General features: G+C 39.1%; 1 protein-coding gene across 9 annotated transcripts in view; it reads right to left on the reverse strand.

Moving 5' to 3' along the window:
• WDFY3 (WD repeat and FYVE domain containing 3) overlaps positions 1 to 23,493 on the reverse strand; it is a 296,640-nt gene that overhangs the window by 64,328 nt on the left and 208,819 nt on the right. For 8 of the 9 annotated variants that reach the window (XM_043545050.1, XM_043545054.1, XM_043545049.1 and 5 more), the window contains 7 exons: positions 23,111 to 23,328; positions 15,477 to 15,712; positions 12,252 to 12,386; positions 8,882 to 9,061; positions 6,140 to 6,373; positions 4,875 to 4,974; positions 1,311 to 1,471 (listed from right to left, as the gene is read on the reverse strand). In XM_043545050.1, the coding sequence (XP_043400985.1) occupies positions 1,311 to 1,471; positions 4,875 to 4,974; positions 6,140 to 6,373; positions 8,882 to 9,061; positions 12,252 to 12,386; positions 15,477 to 15,712; positions 23,111 to 23,328 (1,264 nt within the window). The remainder of the gene's footprint in view (positions 1 to 1,310; positions 1,472 to 4,874; positions 4,975 to 6,139; positions 6,374 to 8,881; positions 9,062 to 12,251; positions 12,387 to 15,476; positions 15,713 to 23,110; positions 23,329 to 23,493) is intronic. The other variant, XM_043545052.1, reaches the window with a different exon arrangement.

Genomic DNA, 23,493 nt, shown 5'->3' on the forward strand with positions numbered 1-23,493 from the left:
GTTTTATGGCAACTTCTGTGGTAACTTATTGAAATGCTGTGTTCTAATTTTTCACAACAAAGGTTCTCAATGAGCTTCAGTGGAAGAGGAGGAGGAAGAGGAATCGTTGGACTCATCTTACTCCAGAAATCCTCTCACAAATTCATAACAGTTTTAAATCTAATTAATCTGAAATCAAGTTTAACTACTCCAGTTATAAAAATGGTTCCCAGCATCAGAGTCTTATCTATACTGCAGCAATGGTTTTAAGCCTGAATAATTGGGAAAATATCCCCAGAATAGACAAGACCTCTCTCTTCATCAGGCACTCAGACACCAGAGAGCTGAATACAGGATACTCAGACAGGTACATGAGTCAAACCCACTATCAAAACATTGTATCATAGCAGAACAGTGATCCGCTACATATAAACACCAACAGGCCATGCTATGAAGGTGCAGACTCAAAAAGGGGAAAAAAAAGAAAAAGGCTGAGGAGAAAAGCCCATATATTTCCAAAGACAGAGCACTAACATGAAAACTTACATTGCCCCCCCTCACTGTTCCTCAGATGTTCTTGTCAACTGCTGGAAATGGCTCACCTTGATTATCACTACAAAAGGTCCCTCCCCACCCCCCCATCACTCTGGTTACAGTGTGTATGGTAACACCCATTGTTTCATGTTCTCTATGTATATACATCTCCCCACTGTATTTTCCACTGAATGCATCCGATGAAGTGAGCTGTAGCTCACAAAAGCTTATGCTCAAATAAATTTGTTAGTCTCTAAGGTACCACAAGTACTCCTTTTCTTTTTGCGAATACAGACTAACACGGCTGCTACTCTGAAACATTGCTCTTTTAGTCTCCTCTCCCAGTTTGGCATGAGAACGTCGAAACGCTGTGTATGCAAACTTGCAAATCCTTTGGTATGTAACAGCCTAATACATTTCTCTGGAATTTTCATGCACTAGGGGCTTGTAAAATGACACCTAAGATTGTTCAGATCTTCAATAATATAACTACAGAGTCTGCCAAATAATTTGTGGATGGCCCAAGATGTTGGGGATGAAGGGGGATATCTTGTCCTGAGTTGTTTCCATTCATCTAGGCATTTATATCATTTTTATCATCATCACACTGCCAAGGAGAAAGATAAGGTGCTCTGGACAATCTTTTAAAACTACACTAATTAAACAAATATGCTTTCTTTGGGGCTGGGACCACCCTTTTGTTCTGTGTTTGTAGAGCACTGAGGGGTCCTGGGGCCCCCTAGAGCACGTGGGCTCCTAGGCACTACAGTAATACAACTACTATGAAGAACTGTTACCTGTGAAATTAGCTGAATGATGAAGTCTACAAGAAGCTTGGATTCCTTGTTGAACATGCCCTGCCAAAGCTTATCCACCACCCGCTGTGTGAAATAAAACACATTGTTCACCAGCACCTGGTAACTGCCACCACTTGTAATAGGCAGAGATGCATCTTCACCTAAATTACAAAAGAACATAAAATGATTTAAACAACAACAAAAACCCTCTCCAATCACCTATTTGTGTTCAGCATGCCCAATAGCTTCTAAAGACTAATTTCTTTATTCTGCAACATGGTGAAAGTGCTACAGTCATCTGAATGAAATGCTACCTGGAATTGTCAGTCAAACAAAAGGAGGTTAATGTTATATGCAAGATATTTATTGAACTGTAATAGTGACAATGTGAAGTGGGCACTGAAGGCATATTTTTAAGCACAGACCAAAACAAGGAAGGAAGAAAAACAATGCCATACGTGCATATTGAAGGATGTGTTAATATTTGTTGGGTAAGGCTTTATTCCACCAACTGATATCTCTCTAAGAGGACAGAGCAGAGCCACACAAGTACAACTCCCTGTGCTCATGACTGAGTTCATGAAGTTCATAACATGATCTTTTGTATCCGTTATTGGTCTGCTATAAGAGAAGCATCATGGACACCTGGTTTTGTTCACCTTCTGGAGCATGATGGCTAACAAGATCAACACAACATCTATGCCACATCCAAGTCTAAAGCTACTGAAAGGAATCCAGGAAATCTGAGGCCTCCAATTAGTTGCCTCACTACAACCTCCCCAATAACATTTTTCCAAAGAAGGAAGTTCAGATAGGAGAATAGTTGATGAGACTGTTCCCATCAAGAGATGGCTCCTTAAGCATGGAGGCCTCCAGTCCATCATTTGAGGATTCCTGCATATTGGTCTCCCAAAGGAAGGCACTAAATCTCCATATATGATGCACCTCTATATTTCTCTCTTACACATACACAGCACTTAGCACTGGGGACTCAAAATTGCTACTGTAAAACTAACCACCTCCAAGTTAATTTGATACATCAAGTTTATAATAGGAAGGCATATCTGTATTTTGTCTAATGCCCAATGGTGTGTGTATTTACCTGCTAACACGAACACCTGTACTTCATTTGCACAGGAACTAACAAACTGCTAAAAAAACACAGAACACCTACGGCCAAAATATGCGCTTGTGTGGGTTTCTTCCTCATGACAGGAATAACAATTCCATGTCTGAGTTCACCAGCAACAAAAAGTTAGAGTGAATTAGCGTTCTCAGCAGGATGTACATCTGCTGACACAGATTCCGAGAAGGAATAAGAATTCAGACACGAATGCATGTAAGGAGCTGGGGATTTTCAGATGGAGTGTGCTATTTACTAGAAATTATTCTGTAGACTGTAATATTGATATTGTTCATATTAAACTAGTGCTAAACAAAACCATTTCCTAACAAATAACAGATCTTAGTTTACAACAAGAGTCAAAGTCCCCAGTGTGTCTCATGCATTCATATGCTAAGCACGGCCCTTGTCACAGGCTCTGCTAGCAGTTTCCTGTTTCCTTATGACTAGCTAGTAGCTAGCTCTTATACTGCTGATGAGCGGAGCAGAAGGAAATAAGGATTCCCCTTCCTGCTTCTGCAACCTCATGAGGCTGGCCATAACAGCAGTCCCGACACTTAGGGGAATACAGGGGCAGTGCCTCTAACTGCTTCCCCCCAGGAGCAATTGGGTGCAAGCCAGATGAAGCCATGGCTCTGACCTCCAACCCAAAGGAGATGGTTGGGCACCCTGGATGGGGACAAGAGCATGCTACTCCCTTTAAATGGGTTTGGTAAATCACTTCCCCCTCAAAAGCAACTGTCAGCCCGAAGGGGTGCTGCGGCTCTGAGTCACAATGCCTTCCAGTGCACGCCCACAACAGTAGGTTTATGCACTGCCCCTTACCATGGGCTTTGTGCACACAGTCCTTTGTAAACACACACAGTGATTTTTTAAAACAGTTGGTATCTTGCTCCCCACTGGCCCTCACCTGGTAAAAACTGAGGATCAATAGGAGTTTTATGCCAACTGTATTTTATTTTTCAATATTGAACTTATTCTGAGGCACTGTAACAAGCTGACAGTGTTTGCCTCAAACTCTCCACCATTAGCAGGTGTTGATATTGCTGGGAACCATTAAGTGGGGTTGTGTTCACTCACTGATACAGTTGACTTGTTACCCCCACGTATACAAGGAAAGTGAGAACATTCCTCATGCAGACAGCTAGAATTTAGAACAGACAAGTCTTGAAGAAAGAAATCCTGGGGCAACCAAGCCTGGGGAGAAGGCTTCAGTTGAACTGACGTTAACTACAAGGGTAGGCAAACCTGAGGAGAAGGTTTGCTTTGGGGTTTCGTGTACTATTATTTTGGAATTACTCTGTTAATAAATTGGACCCTAGGAGGTATAACTTTTTGGATCCTGCAAATATTTAGTTTTGTTTAAAAAGAGGTAAAGCCCCACCCCTGCATGCTTCTCCATTCTCTCTGGTTCCAAAAGAAGAGACTGTCCCCTATAGATGACTTCATATGCAATAACCATGGAAAAGGGGAGCAACACTTGATTGAAAAGAGGCTGCTGCCATTTTTAATAACAGCCTCCACAAAATCTGCAATTGGTGAGCAGAGGACAGTGACAAATTTGTTCTTTTCTGACACTCCTAACACTAGACTAGGAGGAAAGGGGAGAACTTCAGTCTCACCCTACAGAGGTGAGAGGAGCTAGAGGAGTTAAGCAGAAAACCCACAGAGGCCTCAGAGATCCAAGTTTGGCCACAGAGGAGGGATCGGGGAATAGGGCAAAGTGAGAATTGCTATGGAGTTCAGCTAATGATCATGAAGTCAAACTGGGCATCTGAGCAGTGACTTCCCTGGACTCGTCTCAGAGCCATCTCACGATCATCTGCCTCTCCTCTGTCAGCCCTCCACGCAGCCATCGAGATTACAAGCTTTTCAGGGAAAAGGACAGTGTCGTGTTTGCTCAGCACTCTTCACAGTGAGGCTCTAATCCCACAAAGTTCTCTTGGCTGTTGCAGTAACATCAATAAAATAATAAAAGATGGGAAAGGAAAGAAGGCCAACTTTTAGCAATCCAAGCCCCAGCAACAACTAAACCTGGGGGAAGGGCAAGCCCTCTGTTGAGGGGAAGAGGGCATGACTGATGGTGCGGGGCAGGGATGGGATGATAAAATTCAGTCCCATTTCCTCTTGCCTCCTTTCTCGGCCAAATTTTTTTTGGTTCATAATTGTAAAACATGCTTCACATGTATAACACTCTTTGAACTCCTAACGGTTCACAGATTGGGCATGATGGAGATTTGCTGTCATGAGTGTAAGAAAAGTAATACATCCCCTTACATATCAAGGGACAAAAAGATACAGAAGATAAGGCGAACCAAATCTTAAGGAAAGGGGGAAGAAGAAATTAAAAACAAAAACAAAACCACCAAAGACTGATGTTGGCTTTGGTAATGCAAAAAGGATGACGTGCATCAATAAATGAAAAGGAAAGAAGAAATTACCCAATAAAACATCAGCTGCAAGTAAGTGGTCCATCACACTGTCCAGAATGTAAGTCTGAAATTCTTTCTGCTGTGTCCTTGTTGATCTTTCAGGGGAAGCCTTTAACACAATCAATAGATAGAGTAAGTTGCTTTAAGGAAATAGCCGCAGAACAGAAAATGATACTATATGTTGAACTATGGTTACTCCATGGAAATTTTTACCTTGTTAGGTACATAAAATCTAAGAATGTTATCAATTATTTGTTATAAATAAAAACATCTAATTTTCTGGAACACACATGACTGGGACCCGTCCAGCTTTGGCAAGAGAGACTGGATGATCTTTCCCCCATTTCTGACTTCTAAGCCTCTTGGAGTACATGTACCCAATTACAACCCTGCCTTAAATTAAAGCCACTGCTATAAAAGTAAGTTTAAGGATGGAGTTCAATCCATGGGTTGCACTGTGTCATTTTATACTGCATAGAGTGAGTGTTATTTTCATTTCCATAAGGCAAATTTCTGTTTTGCCAGCCTATTTTCTCTGTAACAGAAACTATTAAAATATTAATAAATAACTTATGATATTTGTAATGGGAAAAACAGACTTATTTCCTTAGCTCACACTGGCATCCACTAGTGTATGGCACATTTAAATTAACTATTTGAATGAATATATCAACCCGAAAGACTTTTTAAAATTTCAATATTAGCTTTGGGATAGCTGCACAGACAGACTTCTGAAGCTCACTCAGAGACACCATGAAGGTTATGGAAAGTGACACTGCATCCAAGGCCTCTTTTTCTACCTGCTCTTAAAGAGGCAACAGTTTTATTACAGTACATTGCTAATCCTACCTAGCTACTGTTCTCTTACTTCTCTCTCTGTTGGCGTATCCCAGGACTGTAATATCAGTACCCTTCCCCCCCCATGCCACACTGAGCGAGCTCATCAGCTTAAATAATCAATTAGCACCTACATACTGATGCCTTTTAAATAACCTCTCCATGCTTGACTGAGATTGTACCTCTTTTAAGTTATTTTTAAACTTCAAGGTATTAAACAATGGAGAGCAAAAAAACCCCAAACATTTAAAAACATGAGTACATAAAGTGTCTCTAAACTCCATTGGGGGGTGTTAAATGACAATTTAAAACCATTATATAAATCAACAGAAGTCCTGATATTCAACGTTTATTACAACCTCAAAAAGCAACTACATACGAAAAAAGTTTCATACGAAATTTACTCTGTAAAAAGAGCAGGAAAATAGCAGTCCTACCTCTAGCAGGAGGTCTACTAGTGGAGTCTGCTTGCTAGCAGGTGTGAGGCAGAGGTTATCGATTATGAGCACACGCATGAAGTCAAACACAAACTTCTTGGCAGGATGGTTGGTTAGGTACGTCTTGGAGCCCACATTGCAGTACTCCGACTGGCTCCTGTTCATGCCAGTGTCGGCTGCAAATGCTCTGAACTCTTCAGCTGGGGATCCAACTTCATCATCAAGATCAGTAACCTATGGAAAAAAAAATCAACATGTTAAAACCCTACAACTTTGCCATTATTTCCTTAACTGCTACTGGTTTTGTTCCATATTATTTTATGTGAGAGTTATTTATTTACCCCATAATTCTGTTTCTCTGAAGATACCTTTTTTGAAAGATCGTCATTCCCACGTCTCAGCTGCCCAGTGTGAAACAGGATGAACTCCTCATCTCTCTTGCTCTCTCTTTTGTTTTTAATACATACATACATACATGCTTTTGTGCTAATGAAGGGTATCATGGCAACGGTGAAAGAGTTCCTTGTAGTGTGCTATTACAGCAAAACTATATGAGCAACATAGCAAGATTCCTAATGATGAACTTTAAATTCAATCTAAGAGAGGCATTTCAGTTTAGGAGGATTTCCCCACCCCCACCCCAAATTCATTAATGGGTACAAACTGTCATCTTTTGACAACTGTTGAGATTTACCAAGTGAACAAATTTCTAACTCTAGCGAAGTATCATGCAGATATGGAAAGTGTAATACATATTTGTTAGTTAAATGTAAGTTTTGAAAGACTGACAGGCACTGTTTTCACTACTATCCATAGACACTATTGAGGTTTTTCAAGTTATCTTAAGATCACAAAGGAGTTGGGAAGAGATATTTTTCTACTATTCCAACATTTCCCCACATTATACGCTAAGTCATTCCTCTTACTGTAAACAGCCTTACAGATATTTCATTTCCACCATGCCTTCAGTGGGAAAAAGGTAAGAGAGCTGTAATTTCACAACTAGCAATCTGTTCTCTGTAAAGTAATTTACAAGACATTTATCATTTCATAATTAGCACTCTGCTATATGCAATATATTTTCAGCTCGTGTTAACTGAATAAATCAGTTAAACTGAATGAATTTTGAGTGCACCTATTTCAAATACAAGTTAAATTTAAAAATGGAAAAGAGAATCTGTACCAAAGACACACTAGTCCGTACATTTCCAACTCTGTGCCTATACCTGGTGTGGAGACATTATGTCAATAGCTGCATCTACTAGAAGTAGTTTGTGAAGCGATATTATTCTCCACTAAACTTCTTCACATCTCTGGTTATATTTTTGTCAACGTTTCAATCAATAACACTGTGTTACAACATGACCCATAGATAATCACTCTTTTCCTTTCCCTTTTTGCTCTGTAAGTATGATGGTGTGATTTGTAATGTGACATTCAGAGTGACGCAGCCAGCAAGAAGAAAATTCCAGCAAGCGGCATGTAAAGAAGGCAACACAAACAACCTAACTCCTGCCTCCTCTTCAGGTTGGAACGTAACATCTATTGGTAGTCTACACCGCACACTCCTTACAGCAGCACGTAGAGTATATACACTGCATATCTTCTTTCATGGTTATAAACAGCAGTGTAGACAGCGAGGCACTGTTAGGGAAGTAAAGACATGCCCAAACCCTTCGGGTCTGTACCCCACATAGCTCTCCACACACCCAAGCAGTGCCTCAGCTGAGCACATTGCTATTTTTAGCAATGTAGTGTCCCACTGCCGGGTGCCTTTCCACTACAGGGAAAGGCTTTGGCAGGGAGGAGGCAACAAGGAAAGTCTCCAGCAGCTCCCTCATGCTGGAGTCTTTTCCAATTGCCTCCCCACTGCCAGAGCCTTTCACTGACATGTGTAGCAACGCACCGCGGTGTGGATGCAGCCTGCTTTTCACTATGGCATGTGGCTATATGTACCTACCACCTGCCACTGCCAGTGGTTTGCAGTGTAGTTATAGCCTTTGAGTAACCGACAAAGGATGGTCTTGTGGTTAAGGCATTGGAGAGGGATTTGGGAGAACTGTGATTATAGTTTCAGGCTTTACCACATGCTTCTTCTCTGACTTTAGGCAAGTAAATTAAGCTATTTGTGTCAGTTTCCCTACCTGTAAAATGGAGGCAATATTGCCCCACCTTACCCTGAAGGGGTGCTGAAAAGGGTAAATTCATTAAAATCCATGAGGTGCTCAGACAATGCACCAAAGAAAAATATTCAGTAAAATGCATACAACTCCCCCAGAGCAATGGCTTGAAATTTCATAGTGCAGAAACTGACCTCCAATTTAGCGTTAAGATTTTTTTGGTCATTTGTTCATATTATAGGTCAAGGCCTGATTAATTTCATCATCTAATTAGACATAAAATATTTTCTTTACATGGTGAAAAATAACACGCTCTTGGTCTAAGAATCTAGGTATAAAAATCCAGCTCAGATCTCAGATTGGTAACAATTCCTTTAAAAAATGGAGTTCATAAAAGAAATGCCAACAGGACCTCAGAGAAGCAACATGTGACCCTGCTGTAACAACCACTACATACCTACTTCTATCTTATGAAGACGTCTTTAACTTGTAGCCTATTCACCGTGGCTATGCTGTCAATCACTGTAGCTACGCTGTCAACTGGCTTACATTTGAGGGAAATGACAGGCAAGTGAAAATTCAATATCCTGGCTGGAGTGTATTCTATTTTTCAGTTACCTACCATCTCAGAGTAAGGTCGGATGTTGAAAGGAAACACGGTTGCTGCCAATGCACACAGGAACTCTGGGCTCATCCACATTGAAGTCAGGTCTGGAACATTGTGATACAAATATCGAAAGAACTGCATCAAGGTGACTGGATATTCTCGAAGCCAAGAGCCTTCTTCCTCTGACTGCCAAGGCTATGTTGAAAAGAAATTGCAAAAATTATTGTAGATGGCAATAGTTAAAAAAGAACTCTCTTTCTAAAGTAGTGTATTTTCTTAAAGAGCAATAGCTATGTCACAGTGCAAGTACAAACACTACTTGACAACTACTGGTATGTATATGTTATGAGAGAGAGGAAATAACTTTTCCCATATAAATGTAACAATTTTCTAGCTAAGTTAATATTTCATGCCTATCGGCACGCAAAGAATATCATATGATTTTTAATGTAATATTAGGATATTGAATCTAAATCTATGCTGCCTACACATACAATTATTCACAGTGGCTTGAGCATGCAATTGCAGTCTCAGAATTGCTATCTGTTGGTGCTGTTGCACACACTGAAAAGAATACCAATACAAGGGGAGTAACATGAACACAGGCTATCAAACAGGAGATAGAGCAGAAGTCTTAATGTAACCCCTCCCAAATAATATTACACTTCTCAAGGCAATTCAAGATGAGACTCAGTCTCTTGGATGGTGGGAAAAAATACATTTCTTACTGATGAAGAAACCAGAGACTTGGTCTAGGAAGTCTGCTGGGAGATGCTTTCTAAGGGGGAGGGAAAGTGGCAATGCAGATGGAAGAATACTACCATTACCCCAAAAGGGATCCAGCAGCTGTTGGAAGGGTACATTCTATGCCAGTAACAGCCTCATCTATGCTGTCAGAAAGAGGAGTGGAAAGCTAATAACCTCCTTTACCCACATCCAGCTAAGCAGAATCTGATGGCTCATGCACCACTTAATATGTAACTTGTTTCTTGAATACGGGGCTTTAAGAAGTACTCTACTGCACTGAAAAAATAGCATTTATTATCCAAATAGGGTAAGATATAAAGGGGGGCCTGACAGATTTTACTCTGTTTTCAGAAAAGGATTATATTACACAGTGTAGGCACTGGAGTAATGAAAATATGTCCTCTATACTATATATATTAAATCAAAAGTCTGCAGGATAAACTGCAGAACAGCTAAGGGGGAGCTGTTCTGCAGTTTAAGTAAATTAACGACAAGTTAAGGTCGAAGCCAATGCTGAAAGGATAATAGGTGTCTGTCTAAGAAACATCATAAGCCAGCAACCAATATCAAAGCTAAAATCTTCATTACTTCCTCTAAGTCGCACAGCTTGTAATTTCTATTATTCATAATGAACACTAAGTAATGAATCTAGCTTAATCAGAAACTAACTACAATGAAAACAGATGTTTCCAGTTTACTGATTTCTTCTGTTCAATTATACCATTTGTAATGGTTGGGTGAACTCCCTGTCTAGACTTTTTCCACAGTCACAGCTTGTTTATCATTAAGGTTCAGACCCACAGGTCAACAAAAGCGTGCTAGGTATTTCACAGACATGAAATCTTGTATTGAGAACCACACAGACAGACCTCAGTGCTCGTGCCTAAGTAGACATACGAAGGAGAAGATGGATGAAGAAGGAAAACAATTTTAATTTTGTAATTTTATTCTAACCTTTACTTATTTGCTCTTTTTGTGCATGTTAATTCCTGTCTACTTCACCCCTTTCTCCTACGGTTTTATCCTTCTCTTCCTATGTAATTATGGCATCTTTGCATTCCATCAAGAACTGCCCCTTCATCTGCCCACCAACTTCCACTGACCACCTTTTTGCTATTATGTCAAGAGGAACAAAATGAGATCTGTCCCACAGAACATGTTAAAAGTTAGTAGACTGTTGCTGGACCTGGCGAATTGTGTTCTCCTAGCCTGGGAGTCTCTTCTTGCAGCTCTTGTGGCCAGAATCCCTGGTGGACTAGCAGGGTAATGTGTATCCATTTAAACAATTCTCTCTAAAACATAGATTGAATAATTTCTGCAAAAGTTAAAGAACTATTGCATGGGAGATCGTTTGAACAGATACACACACCATGCCAAAGTAAATACGGGAAGTCAAACTCTCTCTTTTGAAGAGTTTAGAATCAGCATTTAAAAAAAAATACAATACATTTCCTGGCACCCAGTGGATTTCCTCCAGCAGGAAAGCTATTAATAGTCAGTGGACTTGACTTGTCTGTATGTGGATGCTTCTTCATGCACAAATCTTTAACTCACATAGCTCCAAGCAGATGGGCACTGAAGTCTTAAATATTCCCCAATGATGTAAATCAGAAAAGAAATTTCCTAATCTCTGCCAAAGGCATTTTATCAGCTCCACTTTTTGGTTAAGTACAAAAAAAAAATCCAATTTTTAATGTGCGTGAGTGAAAGTACTATTAATCTTACACCCACTAGCACAAATGAATGAACTGTAGGCCAAGGACAATTTTAGATGCATAACAGAAGGTCAACTGTGAGCAGGCTTGGTAGGATTTGATTTAAATCATTAGTCATCGGTAAACATCGATTTCTCATGACACACAAATTGACGGCTGCGTAGGGAGCCCTCTGAAGCGCTGCTGTCATGGCCCCACTCACTCACTCATAGCCAGGAGTATGGAGGCCATCCTCGGGGAGGAAATGTTCAGTAGCAGGCTGGCCTCCCCCATGGCCAGGGATCCATTCTCCTCCTTGAGGCCCTGCCTGAAGTTCTCTGTTCTGCCCCACCAGGTCCGCAGCCTTCCCCACACCTTGCACTCTGCAGCTCCAGTGTCATGACCATGCTCATTCACTCATCGGCTTGGAGTGTAGCCATCCCTGGACAGGAGCCGTTCAGCAGCAGGGTGGCCTCCCTTGCAGCTGGGAGCTCGTCCTTTTCCTTGGTGCCCTAGGGGGTCATTGCTCCACCGGGACATGACCACAGGCCCTTCCTGCACCTTGTGTGTGGGTGTTTCAGGCCTCTGGAGCCCTGTTGTCAGTGCTGGGAGCCCAGTGCAACCCCTGTCATCTCCCCTAAACCCAACCCCAACACCCTTAATTTCCCACAAATGTGAAAATTAAAATAGTTAAAAATTTTAAAAGATGCTTAAAAATAAAAATTGATAGTCAAATTAAAAACAAACAAACAAACAAAAACAAACAAAAAACCCCCAAAACACAACAAACCTCTGCCAACCCAAACTAAGAGACAGATTTATAATTTTGGTTTGCATCATTGTTCAATGAAAAACTAACCTTTCTAATCTGTCTTTTGCATTTAGGAGTTCAGTAGAGACTAGGAGGTCTGTATGGACCGGCCCCAAAAGGACTCTATACTTACTGAATTCAGCATGCTCCTGAGCATTCCCAATAATAAAAAGGCAGCTTCTGTGCAAACATTGTTGATTGAAGACACCACAGTGCCACTGGAGGCAGGAACTCCGAATATAAATGTCCAGATAGAATCTAAATCAAACTATTGGAGGTGAGAGGGAAGAAAGAAAGAGAAAAGCCAAAATTAACCTTTGTTCCTATGCAATTTGATTGATTTTCTGCTTTTCTCTATTACCAGTGATTTCTTCACTTATTTTGACATGATATATCTACCTAAGTACCCTAAACCATGTTCTCTCCAAGCTTCAGCCTCAAAGAACTGCATGAAAAGATGATGGAGTTGTTTGAAAATCATCACAAGGAATTGTCTGAAAATCCCTCTCCTCAATGAACTGACAGAACTAAACATCTCTTTTTCTCAGTCTTTCACAACTCTGTTCCAAATCTCAAGCAAACCTGTCAACAGAATGCTGTACTAATGCTGCCACCTCAACTTACTTGATCAGTTTTCAGAACAAAATCCACAATATGCCGCATATTTAAAAAATAAACACATTTTTCCATCAAGTTTCAGAGAATGCTATTACAACACAAAACAAAAAAAACATAATTAAACTGAAGACTAGCAAAAAACGATAAGGTTTTTAAAAACAAACACTGATCAACCTCTGATTTTAAATTGCAATTAAAAAAAATTAATTGATTGTGCCACCTTCAATTTAAAGCTGTTGTACTCCTTTAACTAAATTCAAATTCATTTAAAAGAATTTTAGGGATTTACCTCAATATAGGATAGAGCATTACTGACCAGGGCTATAATGCATTAATGATTATGCAAATCCAGATGTTCAAAAGAACATCTTTATCTACAGCTACTACTCAAATTTTTGTTTTCTATTTCCTGCTTGTAATGTAGGTACTAACTGAGTCCATTCTAAAGTGCAGTTTGTCAGTTTAAAGTAGGAATTTTCCCTCAGGACCACAGAAACCCAGTCATCCTAGGGTTTGTTTTTTTTTTGAAATACACGAATCCCTGACATGCATATACTGTATCAAAGAATTTGAAGAGCAACTAGCAAAAGACACAAAAAATAATTTTTTTCTAGGTACATCAGAAGCAGGAAGCCTACCAAACCATCAGTGGGGCCACTGGACAATGAAGGTGCTAAAGGAATGCTCAAGGAAGAAAAAGAGAAGCTAAATGAATTCTCTGCATCAGTCTTCACTGCTGAGGATGTGAGGGAGATTCTCACAACTGAGTCATTCTTTTTAGGGTGACAAATTTGAGGAACTATCCCAGATCGAGACATCAGTAGGGGAGGTTTTGGAACAAACTGAGAAATTAAACAATAAGAAGTCACCAGGACCAGGTGGTATTCACCCAAGAGTTCTGAAGGAATTCAAATATGAAACTGTCAAACTACTAACTGTGGCATGTAACCTATTGCTTAAATTAGCTTCTGTACCAGAAGATTAGCAGATAGCTAATGCAACGCCAATTTTTAAAAAAGGCTCCAGAGGCAATCACAGGCTGGTAACCCTAACTTCAGTAGCAGGCAAATTGGCTGAAAGTATAGTAAAGAAGAGAATCATCAGAAACATAGGTGAGCACAATATTTTGGGGAAGAGTCAACATGGCTTTTGTAAAGGGAAATCATGGCTCACCAATTTATTAGAGTTCTTTGAGGGGGGTATTTGGACTTTCAGAAAGCCTTTACAAGATCCCTCACCAAAGGCTCTTAAGAAAAGTAAGCAGTCATGGGATAAGAGGGAAGGTCCTCTCATGGACCAGTAATAACTTAAAAGATAGAAACCAAAGGAGAAATGATTGGTTAGTTTTCACAATGGTGAGAGGTAAGTAGCAGGGTGCCTCAAGAATCTGTATTGAGACCAGAGGTGTTCGACATATTCATAAATGATCTTCAAAAAGGGGTGAACAGTGAAGTGACAAAGTTTGCCAACGATACAAAATCACTAAACATAGCTAAGTCCAAAGCTGACTGTGAAGAAGTACGAAGGGATCTCACAAAACTGGTGACTGGATAACAAAATGGCAGATGAAATTCAATGTTGATAAATGCAAACTAATGCACATTGGAAAACATAATCCCAACTATATACAAAATGATGGGGTCTAAATTAGCTATTACCACTCAAAAAAGATCTTGGAGTCATCATCAATAGTTCTCTGAAAACCTGCTCAATGTGCAGCATCAGTCAAAAAAGTTAACTGAATGTTAGGAACCACTAGGAAAGGGACAGATAATAAAACAGAAAATATCAAAATCCCACTACATAAATCTATGGTATACCCACACATTGAATACTATGTGCAGTGCTGGTTCCCCTATCTCTAAAAAGATATATTACAACTGGAAAAAGTACAGACACATGCAACAAAAATGACTAGGGGTCTGGAACAGTTCCATGTGAGGAGAGATTAAAAAGACTGGGACTGTTCAGCTTGGAAAAGAGATGACTGAGGGGGGATAAGATAGAGGTCTATAAAACTATGACTGGTGTGGAGAAAGTGAATAAGGAAGTGTTATTTATCCCTTCACATAACACAAGAACCAGTGATCACACAATGAAATTAATAGGCAGCAGGTTTAAAACAAACAAACAAAAAAAGTACTTCACACAACACAGTCAACCTGTGGAACTCGTTGCCAGGGGATGTTGTGAAGGGCAAAAGTGTAACTGGGTTTTCTACATAAAGTTAGATGCCATTTTAGAAATAAGATTTTAATTTTTTTTTTAACCTTTTCCTACTAAAAACCCAACACTGTATGTAACCCTAGGAAAACACTTTTCTAGAAATAAAGCAATGGTTTCTGAACAGAGTTTCCAAAGCCATAGTCAATGACATCATCCCTTTGACCCCGTTCCCACAACTGTATTTTTGCAGGCAGGCCCTTAGTGCCACCATAGAGCTGAGGACTCCATACAGGCACCAGGGTCAGTCCATATGGCTCTGAACACAGAATCTGGGACTCAAGTTGCTATTTCTTACAAAATTCCCACCAATATTGTTTCTTTTACAAGAAATCTATTCAGTACATAATAGCAGCAGTTTTTGTCATCTGTCAGAGCATTTCATCACAATTTGAATCCCAAACGTCTGAATATAAAGTTGATAAATTGACTACAGAATCAATTTAGGGGCAATTAATCCATTATTCTCTTTGGTGTTACACAGAATTATATTGATATCTTTCTCGATAATCCCTACCTGGCAACCCTGATTACATCGGCTGCTGCTGACAGGTGCACTGACCTGCAGGTTTTCAGGCAGCTCAGTGACTGGCTGCTGCAGGAAAAGTGCCATGAGGAGGAAATAGAGTGCAGGTACATTAGTATGCTTAGGGAGAAATGACTGAAGAACCGGAAAGCCCGGAAAATGACAAGCATCCCGGTTAATTTCCCTGACAGTTGATCTGCCGCCAGCACTCCTGCCAACATTGAATCCTAAGAAAAAGGGACATAAAAAAGCCAAAAGTGTTAACATGCAAATTATCACTTTTTACTAAATTATTCAAGCACAGAAGGGAGCACTTTAGAAATGAACAATAGTAACAATGAATTTATACATACACACCACATTCATATTAACACCAACTTATGTTTTTCAATTATTAAATCAATGTCAAAAACTTAGTCATAAAATCCTCACAGTATCAGATGGATGTTATAGTACAAGTTTCTCAGTAAACACAGGAATTGTAACGCTACTTCAGATGAATGGTCCACCTAGGGTCTGAGAACAGCCAGTAATGACTCTTCAGAGGAAGGTTTAAAACTCCTATAAAGGATACCAAATAATTACATTCTAGTGGCAAGAGGGAGGAAAGTTTCATCGTAACCCCAAGTAGTTGGTTTATGTTGCAAAGCGTGAGTCTGACTGCCAGTGTGAGTGAATGGAATTTAAAGCATTTTTCCAGATATTTTATATATATATAGTTTTAATTCTTACTAATTAAATCAACTTGGCACGAAGGATTAAAATACTCTTAATTTACCTTTATTTCCTACCAGAAAATGGAGCTAGAGTTAAGTAAAAGCTACCAGAAGCCACAAGAGCCAATTTACATTGCACCTTTAATACCAATTCCTCCCAGCTCCAAAAAACGTTCAGTGATTGGGAAAAGTGCTGAATGGACAGCACTGGTAAATGTACTCTGAAGAAGGGTACAAGTATAGCAAACAACAGTGAGATGCTAGTTCAGTCTCCAGGACTACTCAGATACTTGGTCTTTCTGCTGACATTATCAGCAAGGCCAGTTAGTTACAAATATAATTTGTGATGTAAACTTTTGTTCACTAGAAACAAACTCATTTTACATAGTCTATCAAACAGCCATCACATAGTAATGAAATGTTCACTACTAACTCGTGAAATTCACAAACGTGACCCTTTAAGTGAATGGTTTCATATCCTATTTCATTAGGAACCTTTGAATGTTTTTTATTAAAAAAATTATAGACATATTCAGACAAGATAATCAGATACCACCACCATCACTCGTTTTAAAAGTTTTGGACCAGCAACAATTTTACGTATCTCTATACCTGGAGTCTGGCTGGGTACCAACTTTGATATAATTTAAAACAAAAAGAAAAAAAAAAGACCCCGCCCAATTTCTTTTTAAGTTTGGTCTCTATTTGTGATGTCCCCAGAACTTCTAAACTGAATGAAAACTTTTTACTATATAGTTGGCTTTCCACTGTATTTAGAGTGAATGCTAAATGAACAACAACTGCCAACACTCTAAAGCATCAACAGTTCTGAAACCCTAAGAAAAGAAATGCAAATACAAATTATGTCTGACATTCATATCTTAGAAATACAACAAATTATGATTAAAGATTACCCAAACAAATGGTATGACATGAATTCTAACAAAAATGCTCACTCTCACAACACAGTTTCAGATACATTCTATTTTTCATAATTTTCTCCTACTTAATTAATCTTTTATTAATAATTCAAAGTCCAATTATATTTTTCCAGTTTACTACCCTGAGGGAAATGTTATGGGAAATAACTGTAAACAAAGAGACTTAATCGTTTTATTTTTGCAAGGAATAGCAATGTAGCATAAAATAGTTTTACAGAGAGGAATGACCTGGGTTTTAAATTTCACTGATAAGTACAAAATATATATTCTATCTTGTAGGTAGAAGAAAAAGCTCTACAAAGAAAAATTAAAAAAACAAAGTATGCTTTCAATAAAACTTCATACCTTTCTTTATTCAAAAAATGAGGATAAGTTCTTTAGTACAGAACGAGACATTTTACGATGTCTTGAAATTACTTCAGATCTAGAAGTGGTTACTTTAGCAGACAAACATAAAAGGCATTGCCTACAACTCTGTTAGGACTGACAAAATAAGGACTTGATCCCAAACCGATTAAAGTTAGTGGAAAGAGTCCCATTTCAATTCAACGTGCTTTGGATCAGACCCTAAACTGGGAAGTCATTTGAGAAATTCACTCTTCATCAGACTGGGAGAAAGAGCCATATTGGAAAGAATATATACCTGGCAGGGTACCAATTCAGACTTCATAATTACATGCAGATGCACATCAGATATACACTTTTGGTAGAGAGATAGAGTATGTCTCTACTTCAAGCTGGAGGCGTGATTCCCAGCTTGAGGAGAAATACTTGTGGTAGCTCTGATTGAGCTAGCGAGGTAAATACTGAGTGTAGTGGCAGCAGTGCAAGCAGTGGGATGGTCTAGCCGCCCTGAGCATTTACCTGTCCAAGACCCTAGGTACATATTTGAGGCCACTAGCCCCGACAGCTGCTTGTGCTGGTGTGGTTACATTCCATTTTTAATGTGCTAGCTAGACCAGATATACCACGAATATTTCTCCTCAAGCTGTGAATCGCAACTCCTGCTCAAGGTAGAGACATACCTATAGACTTTTCTTCTTTGGGGAGAAGGAGCAGAGTGGGGGAAAATAGTTTTTGTCCTTTTTGCTTCATTATAAAACGTCTGAAAGATTTTTGTTAACCACATATAATATTGATTTTTACATTAGAAATTCAGGTCTTGTCTAACCTGGAAAATTCTATGACTAAAGAACCAGTGAATAAAGACATAATTAGTCAAGAGACTGAACAATGAGCAACAGAGGGGAAGGGATTTTTTCGTCAGCCTGTTTAAAAGAACTGTTTGTTTTGTTAAGTCCTACTTAACCTACTGTCCAACAAGATTTTTGTGTTTTTGTTTAAGATTCAACATCCCCACCTCTTTAATGAAGAAGCAAAAGGGACAAAACCCCAATTATTTGAAAATCCCTTCCAAGTCACCTCTTCAAAACACTGCCCAGATTACAATGAGAAGGCATTCCATACATGGAAAACAAAACAAAAGATGACACCTGTAATTTAATCAGACAGCAGGACAGCTATGGAGTTGGAACCATGCCACTTGTCAGTGTCTCTTTTATCCTACATGACTCTGGTCTCTCATGGCCTGATGCCAAGATTGATTCTTCAATGCTTGCCTTGTTTATTGACCCCTTCAGTTATTGCAATAAAAAGATTATCTATAACTTGCCTTTGTTCAATTTCTGACTGCCACTGTAATTCAGAATATGATGGAAAAGTCCTATAGTCCTATGAACACGTTTACGGTACAGCATTCAGACAATTATATCATGATAACCTTAACGGAAAACTGCACTGAAATATTAAGTCGTTCCCAATCATTAGAACTACTACAAAACTAGCTTGTGTTGGGTCCTATAAAGGTTCACCTGCACAGATCCCTTTGCAGCCTCATGGAATCCAATTATCTTCAATGCAATCCCATGAGGACATAAAAGATCTATACCCTAACAGATTTCCTCTACAAGACTGGACCCAAAATTACTAGTAACTATTTATTTTTAATGCCCCGTATATAACAAAAATAAATGAGAAACAACAGTGATCTCCCAATCTCAACTCTCAAAAGCACCTCCCCGCTCTCATTCAAATCTCTCCTAAAACCCGTCTTTCCACAATGCTCGTGAGTTCATAATAAATAGTTAAAATTATAAAAACAGCTTTTCTCTTTCCTGCATTTCCCTGGGTATCCTGTCTTCTCTGTGTGTCTAAGATTTTAAGCTCTTTAGGGCAGATATTTTATCTCTGTGTATTATGCAATTCCTAACACATCGCCAGCATTAGACAAATAATATTAAAGCAGGAGACAGCCATATTTTCAGAAAGAGAATATGGATCAAAGACCGGAAGATCAGAGCCACAGACAGAGACATTTTGAACAGTTTAAATTGGAGCTGTGGGTGCTCAGCACCTATGGAAATCAGATCATGTTTATGTAGGTGCCTAACTATAGTTTGAAAATTTGGGCCAAAAATTATTTTTCATCTGTGTAAAAGACCTTATTTTCTATTTTTTGGTTGATACTTAATGTAGAAATGGCTCTGATGTATGAAATTCAGATCTAGATGCAAGCTTTCCCCAAGTATGGAGGTGCTCAAATGCAAAGTTTCAATTTGAGGTTACCTAAAATTCACAGATGGAGTTTGTGTCATTCCTCATTCAATAGCAGAATTTTAAATATGCCTATGACTTACCAGTTCACATTAGTATTATTAGGAAAGGCTGAGTACAGTTCAGCCCAGAATAAAAGAGGAGTGATTCATATCCTCTTTCATAAAATTCAAACTCAAAGAGTTCAACTGGTCTGTCAAAGATGAATTTGCACATGTCATTCTTACTCTCAACATATATAAGGAATATGCCATCTACATACTAAAAGACAAAAAAAATCTATGTAAAACAAAAAGCTTGTGTTCATATTCTCTGTGTGCACGACAGCCCTTGTGAGACTTGTACACTACAATGAACTAGGGTTTAAAACTTGCAACATTAGCATACCAGGTGCAGTAAACCTAATGTACTCATATTACTTGAAAGCCACACTGTGTATTCCATCTAAATTTTAACTCATTCTCCAAGTTATTCTTTGTAATAGGTCTTATTACTGAACAGAGGCTCACAGATAAAGACTGTAACCTTCACCTAGTTATGTTAACGGAGATCTGCTGATAACCAGTCCTCCATGCAGGGAGGCTGGAACAGTCTGTATAGTGGGGGTGCTGAGAGCCACTGAACCAAACTGTAAACCCTGTATATGATGAAAACCACTTCAAGCCAGGGGGTGCAGCAGCACCCCTCATTCCAGCACCTATGTTTCCATGTCAACCACCTTTAAATCAAACATAGGGTATGTCTACACTACCACTTATGTCAGTATAATTTATGTCACTTACAGGTGTGAATAAGCCACCCCCAGAGCAACATAAGTTACACCGGCCTAAGCGCTAGGGTGGACAGCACTATATCGGCTGGAGAGCTTCTGCCAACATAGCTTCCGCTGCTTGCTGGGGGTGGATTAATTAAGTCAACAGAAGAGCTCTGTCCCATCATCTTACAGCGGCTTACAGCGGCACGGTATACAGTTTTAGTTTTTAAGGTCAGTACTTAAACGGATGAGATTTAAGTTTTAGCCCAGATTTTGCACAAATAATGGACCATGGACCAGCTGTGCAATGTTCTCTATGTTACTATAGACCACACAACCAGTCTGAAAATGTATTTGTCTGTCCATTAGAGATGAGTCACCTTGATAAGCAGGCAAGTCATCTTGTATATCTACCCAGTCATCTTGTGCTCTTCCTCTTACTTACAGAGTGCCATAGATATACATAGCACTTCATAAAGTACGCTTATGTGCCAAAGAAAGAGCAGAAAGGCATCTCCTGCAAGTTGGTGCTGAATACTTCCCTAATCCCTAATGAGAAGAGAGTTTTGTCACAATCTCCCTCTTTGACAGGAAGGAGAAAGGGGCAAACCTCCAGTCAGAGTACCCAGGAAGGAAGGAAAGAAGAAAAAATACTAGCTTCTTCACGATAGAATAAAAACAGATAACTACTGGGCATAATTCAGAACTGCAAGAATTTTTCCTTACCATTCCCACAAGAGAGTGTGCCAATACTTCATAAGACTTGTAAACTCCAAAGCTTCCCATGTAAAATTCCATATTGCTGGACTGGGCAAATGGTATGCATGCTACTAGATGACAGTCAATTTTAATTTTGTACATCGTTCTAGACTGCTTTATGAAAACTCTCTCTCACCCACTGAGCCAAATCCTAAAGTAACTTACACCGTGAGTAACCCCACTGACTTCACAATGGAAAATTGTGTCTGAGTCAGAGGATTGCACTAAATAGTCGTCAACTGTACTGATTTTATTATTTTGAAATGTCTGAGATTTAGTCACAAACTTATTACTAAAACTCCTCTCTGAGGAGACCATTTCTCCTAACTCTTGAAAACCAGGCAGATTAGTTAAACATTGTTATGTATTTACTAGCATACTATATAACAACCAGACACTTTTAGAAGAATTATAACACGGTTGCTTGAGAAAAAGAGAATGAAAGTTCTTTATCTGCTCAATGAAATGATTAAGAAATTATTTTGTGTTTTTGATATAATTACATCAGACAAAGGCACAGAAGTAACATATTGCTTTTCATTTGTTGATCGCCAAGTGCTTTGCAGAAGTCAGGTGAACTTTATCAACTGTATTTTATGCATGAAGTAACAGACAAGTTTCAGTGACTTACTCAAGGTCACAGAGTGATTTAGTTACAAAGTCTGAAATTCAATTTCAGTTGTCTGACTCCCAGCTTCATACGTAGAACATGCTATCCCTTGAAGGGATGCCACTAAGGATCCCATTGCAAAATGAGTTCAACTGCCATTGACTTCAAAGGGAGCAGAGTTAGACCAACATTAAGTGCTTTTGAAAATCCCACTCTTAAATTAAATTGTAAGACAACATTACTCTTTTCCCCTGAAGAAATCATAAACAGAGCATAGGCATGTAACTTTTTCCTTTCATCTTGATTCAAAACCACTTTAACAAGTTAAAAGCGTTAAGCCTTGTCCACATGCAAAAGTTGCACTGGTTTATACTTAAATAAGTTTTCAGACAGAGTTAATGAAGTGATGTAAACCCATGTGGACACACGCAGTCTGGTTGAAGAATGAGCTTCAGTTTAGCTTAAACCTGTTCTTAATTAACTTAAGCTTAACCAAAACAAGCCTCATTTGAACCAAAACATGATTGTCCATACAGCCTTTCACTCTAGTTCTACTAAATCAGTTTCAAATCACACCTTAAGTTAATCAAGTGCAATTTTCTCATCCACAAAAGCCTGAAGGTGGCCTTTGTCTTCCTCCTCAGTTGAGATGATTTACACTGTACAGCTAGCACTGTTTTCCTGTAAAGAATCACATTTGTAATGAAAGGAAATGCTATATGCTGGCATTCAAGTTGGAATTCCCCTAAAAGCAGAAGGCCAGCAAGACAACACAAACAGTGCAGTAGCACTAGTGGGAGGGCAATAATGAGATAGGACACCACGTCCACCTACAGAGAGTTGGTGTTGGCCATTGTGGGCAAGCTGGAGGTGTTCAAAATTGATCCAGTGGCCCACAAAATCTAGTTATTTAGACATTGTGCAGGGAGGTGAGGGGGCAATTTCACCCTAAGAGAAAATTGTATTGAAACTTGCATTATGATGTGGCCATACCACTTTTAAGAGTGGGTCTGTAAAATATCTCCCTTTCACTTAAGAAAACCAAAATTCAACAGCCTAAACAAATAATGGGAAGGAGCAACCATGACAACCAACACAACAAACCTTTTAGTACTGAAAACTACTTGATAACGCACTGTATTGCAAGATAAATTTTGTAATAGTAACACACAATTCTTAGAAGATAAAAATATCAAAAGACACATCTTTAAATCATAATTGAAAGCTCATACCTAGCACAGTGCCAATCTTATTGGTCAAAACAGAATCTGTCTGATCAAGCCAGCCTCCACCGCTGAGGCCTTCTTTAAACTTGATGAGTATAGGCTGATTACTTAGCAGGACCACAAGAATTCTCATGGCTGCAGTTACTGTGGTAGAGTGCAGATGTTCTTCCATAAACAACATAATCCAATCAAAACCCAGGGTCCTGACCAGTTCTTCAGATGCCCTAATAAAAAAAAAATAGGTTAAATATTTAAAGATTTCTTACAATGGATAGCTTGGCAAGAATGAAAGCTTCAAAATCAGACAAACTCAGACAAGAACATCAGAGAAAATTAAAATCAGTCAAAACATGGACTGGTTTCTCAGGCTACCTGCTACAGAAGGAACC

Source organism: Chelonia mydas, chromosome 4 (genome assembly GCF_015237465.2).
Source record: "Chelonia mydas isolate rCheMyd1 chromosome 4, rCheMyd1.pri.v2, whole genome shotgun sequence".
Classification (NCBI taxonomy): domain Eukaryota; kingdom Metazoa; phylum Chordata; order Testudines; family Cheloniidae; genus Chelonia; species Chelonia mydas.